General features: G+C 36.0%; 1 protein-coding gene across 1 annotated transcript; it reads right to left on the bottom strand.

Annotated features, from left to right (window-relative positions):
* On the bottom strand, positions 1-3,017 carry LOC111412038 (probable polyol transporter 4). Its single transcript, XM_023042776.1, has 2 exons — positions 2,583-3,017; positions 1-1,700 (listed from the first exon to the last, which is right to left on the bottom strand). The coding sequence occupies exons 1-2, from the start codon at positions 2,803-2,805 to the stop codon at positions 352-354; spliced, it is 1,572 nt and encodes a 523-aa protein (XP_022898544.1). The 5' UTR covers positions 2,806-3,017; the 3' UTR covers positions 1-351.
* Between the last annotated feature and the right edge of the window lie 1,016 nt (positions 3,018-4,033).

Genomic DNA, 4,033 nt, shown 5'->3' with positions numbered 1-4,033 from the left:
TTCAGAAGACTCGCAGCTCAAGTCGTAAGTCTAAACAAGAGCAGATGTTTAAAATCATTACACAAATATAAACCCGAATGGCAATCGTTACAGAACAAGCTTATAAAAATACATGCGGCAGTAAATGAATATAATCTTTTATTCATCCAACAAGTAAATCTAACATCAATGTATGTTACCCAGTACATTTTTAATACGCGCTCACCAGATATATAGATTCACCAAAGTCGGTTTCGTGTGCAAGAACTAGAAATTTCAAGTAATAGTAGAATCTGAACTATAGATTGTTGATTCCCAAATGCTGCATGACAGTTTCTCTACCAAGAATTGTGTTGTGCCGAAAAAAAGTTGTCATTTCTCCACCAAATGTTCAACATCTCCGAGCTGAAGTTCACTTCCTGGCGTCTCATATTCATTTTGAAACAATGATTCGATCTGCTCTAGGGATTTACCTTTTGTTTCTGGAACGCATATGTAAACAAAGATAACAGCAAGTACTGAAATAGCTGAAAAGATAAAAAAGGTTCCGCCCGTTGTGATTGCTTGGGAAACCGACAGGAAGGACATGGCTATTACGCCACTGCATACTCTATTCCCCACTGCCCCAAGTGCGGATGCCTGCGCACGAACCTTTAAAGGGAAGATTTCAGAAGTCAAAACCCAGCAAATAGGACCAACTCCCACAGAAAAGAATGCTACATTTCCACAAACGAACAAAATTGTCAATGCAATTCCTAATGATCCTTCACTGAATAGCGAGAGAGAGATGCCCACGCCAAACAGGCAGATTGTCATGCCAATCGTGCTAACGTAGAGCAATGGCTTTCTTCCAGCTTTATCAATAAGTATAATAGCAACTAGTATAAACACGGTCTTCGTGATTCCCACTGAAACAGTGGCAGCAAGAAGCTTTGAATTACCGTCAAGGCCAGCTGCTCTAAAAATCTCGGGACTGTAATAAACAGTTGCATCAATACCCGTAATTTGTTGAAAGCACTGTATCCCGAAACCAGCAATGAGCATTCTTCCAAGTGCGGGAGAAGGGCACATCAGTTCACGCCATACAGCTTTCTCACCAGGACTCACCACGGCAGCTAATTGTATTTCTGCGAGTCTTTCCTCAACCTCGGACTCTTCATCATTCGTTTTTAAAAGTACTGACCTAGCTTCGTCTATTCTGTTTTTCATAACTAGCCACCTAGGGGATTCAGGGATTATGCACAATGCAAATGCAATGAAGACTGAAGGCAGAATTCCCACTGCGAGCATTATTCTCCAGTTCACATGGGCCGGAAGACCAGAAAATGCATAATTCGAGACATACCCAAGTAGGATTCCGGCATTTATGAAAATTTCAGGAAATGATGTCAATGTGCCTCTGGAAACTGTTGGTGATATCTCAGCTATGTATACCGGTGCAATCATGACTCCGAGGCCAATTCCAACACCGGCCAAGATTCTCCCGATCATTAATAATCGAAATGTAGGAGCAAGAGTCATCACAGCTGCACCTGCTTGAAACACAACAGCGGCTAAGCCCATTGTCCATTTTCTACCAAGAACATCTGATGCTCTTCCACCACCTAAACTACCCAATAGAGAAATCACACTCAAAATACCAACAAGAACTTCCTGTTGAACCTCACTAATATTTAAATCTTCTTTAATAAATATGATTGCTCCACTCATCACACCAACATCTGTGAATCGAAGACAGAGTCAGCCATTAGACTCCCATCAATTTACACACTAATGAATAACAATGTTAATATCAAACTAGATGCACGAATCAAATCTATACAAACAAGCATTCTAAAAATAGTGAAGTAAATAATTAATTTCCATTTTTCTTTGTACTCATCAAAGTGTGCGACTGCATAGGTTAAGATTAACATGTTTTCTAAGATGGATACTAGTTGGCTGGTTCAAGTATAAGGATTACCAGAAAGAGATAAATGATTTTAAGTCGCAGCATCTGATAAAACCTCAAAAACAAGTTATAATCATCTATTATCCCAAAATCATCCAGACTGCCAAATTTGGCTCATACCAAAAGGTTATATGTAACTTTTTTGAACATAAACAAACTCATTATATTAAAATTGGATCGCACACAAATGGGGCAAGAAAAGGAGTACAACCGACCCAGCTTGGACTAGCCAGGGAAGAAGTGGAAAATGATGCTAGATTGTTGGTCACTATGCTCCCATTGCGGGGAATAAAATGAGAGGCGCCACATCTGACATCCTTTAAAAGAATTACGCTGTCTACACAAACTCAAGCAGTTAAAGAAAAGGGGCTTCCTCGATTGAGTTTATACGTGACTTACAATAAAGAAAATTTCCCCATTTGGTGGTAGATTTATTTACAAATTCAGATCCAAAATTTTCAGCAATTTATCGTTTGCATCTTATCCTCAAGCAGTTCGTTGACTTTTCTCGATTGTATACCTTAATACTCTATTCCACAGAAGATCATTACGAGTCTTTTGAGGATTGAGAAATTACTAAAGCATAATACTGAAAGAACAAAAGCAGATCAATGAAAATGCAAGTCAAATCAGCATAAGTAAAAGGAATTACCATAGCCAAGTAGGACATTATTGAGAGAGGCAAAAACTGCACAAGCAAACACATATTTCCTTGTACTGCTCCTCTTGTTCTCCAGCTGATGCTGTTGCTCAGAATCCCCATCATAATCAGTCAACTCCGAATCCATTCTTCTATACTTATTCTTGGCTCCCAAAGGCAGGCCACCCAATCCCATCTCCCCACCCCCATTTTCTTGGATACCCGCCATACCCATTCCACCTAGGCAGGCACCTAATTCCTAGATTCTAACAGCAAAATACCCAGAAAAATACAACAGCAGTTATGAAGTTCTCACAGAAAATTGATGAAGAGTGTGTTTAGGGCAGAGGAATCTCAGATCTGAAATGGGAAGAGGAGAAGACTATTCAACTTGGACCAATTTTTTGTCATGTAAGCAACTCCTTCATTCTTACTTTTTATTATGTTGCGATGGAGCTTTCCGAGTAATATATCAACAGCTGTCGACTAATCTCATATGTCAAATAATTTTTTTATTACTCTTACTTTTTCTATTTTTCTCCTTTGAACACATACGCGAAATTATAGTCGAGATAATTTTATCAACGGTCATTCAGCTTTAAAGCTTAAATCATCAAGTTTTGATTTATATTTAAACCTTTGTTTGGTTCGATAAAAAAAATTGAATAAAATTTAAATTAAAATCAATAATAAATTTCTAGGATTTGTAATTTTTCATTTTCACATTCCATCACATTTTATCAAAATGTACTAAAAATATGGATTTTTATTTTTATTTTTTATTTTTAATCTAAACAAATAGGAACTAACGTCATTCACTCTATCACATATGATGGTCACTTGTCCTCCTAAAATTAATAGAAATTGCTTAGTTGACCGTAAATCTTTTGTATAATTGCTTTGTGACACACCAACTCGGTACTATATCACATAAAAAAGATATGAATAAAATGGATAAAATTAATCTATTTATCGTTAGTTTTGAATCTTTTTCGTAATATAGTCCGCTATCTTTATGGAATTGACTGGAAAAATGCGTGAAGAGGTTCGACAAACTTGTTTAGTTGGATAATACAATATTGAAAAAGCAAAATTTCATTCATTGTACTATAGTTCTGTTTGGCTTAGTTTAAAATGTTGGTAAAAGTTCAACGAACAATCAGATATTTAATGAGATCCACAATTTTTATTAACTTTTCGACAACTTATTTCATGAACTTTTATCAAAATTCAATAAACATTAATTTTTAGCTGCACCAAACATGGCTATATATTTTTATTAAGACATGTTCAACACGCTGTCTACATGACCATTTATAAGATTTACTTTCTTATAATTGAATGGGCATTTTTGGTAAGCCTGAGACTTTACATATAAAGTGAATAATTAAATTTGAAACGAATAATTTGTTTTGTTGGGCAAAATAAATAATATATATTAACATATATAATTATAAAAAACA

The sequence above is a fragment of the Olea europaea genome, chromosome 16 (assembly GCF_002742605.1).
Source record: "Olea europaea var. sylvestris chromosome 16, O_europaea_v1, whole genome shotgun sequence".
In the NCBI taxonomy this organism is placed as follows: Eukaryota; Viridiplantae; Streptophyta; class Magnoliopsida; order Lamiales; family Oleaceae; genus Olea; species Olea europaea.
This window is presented reverse-complemented; position numbering and strand designations above follow the sequence as displayed.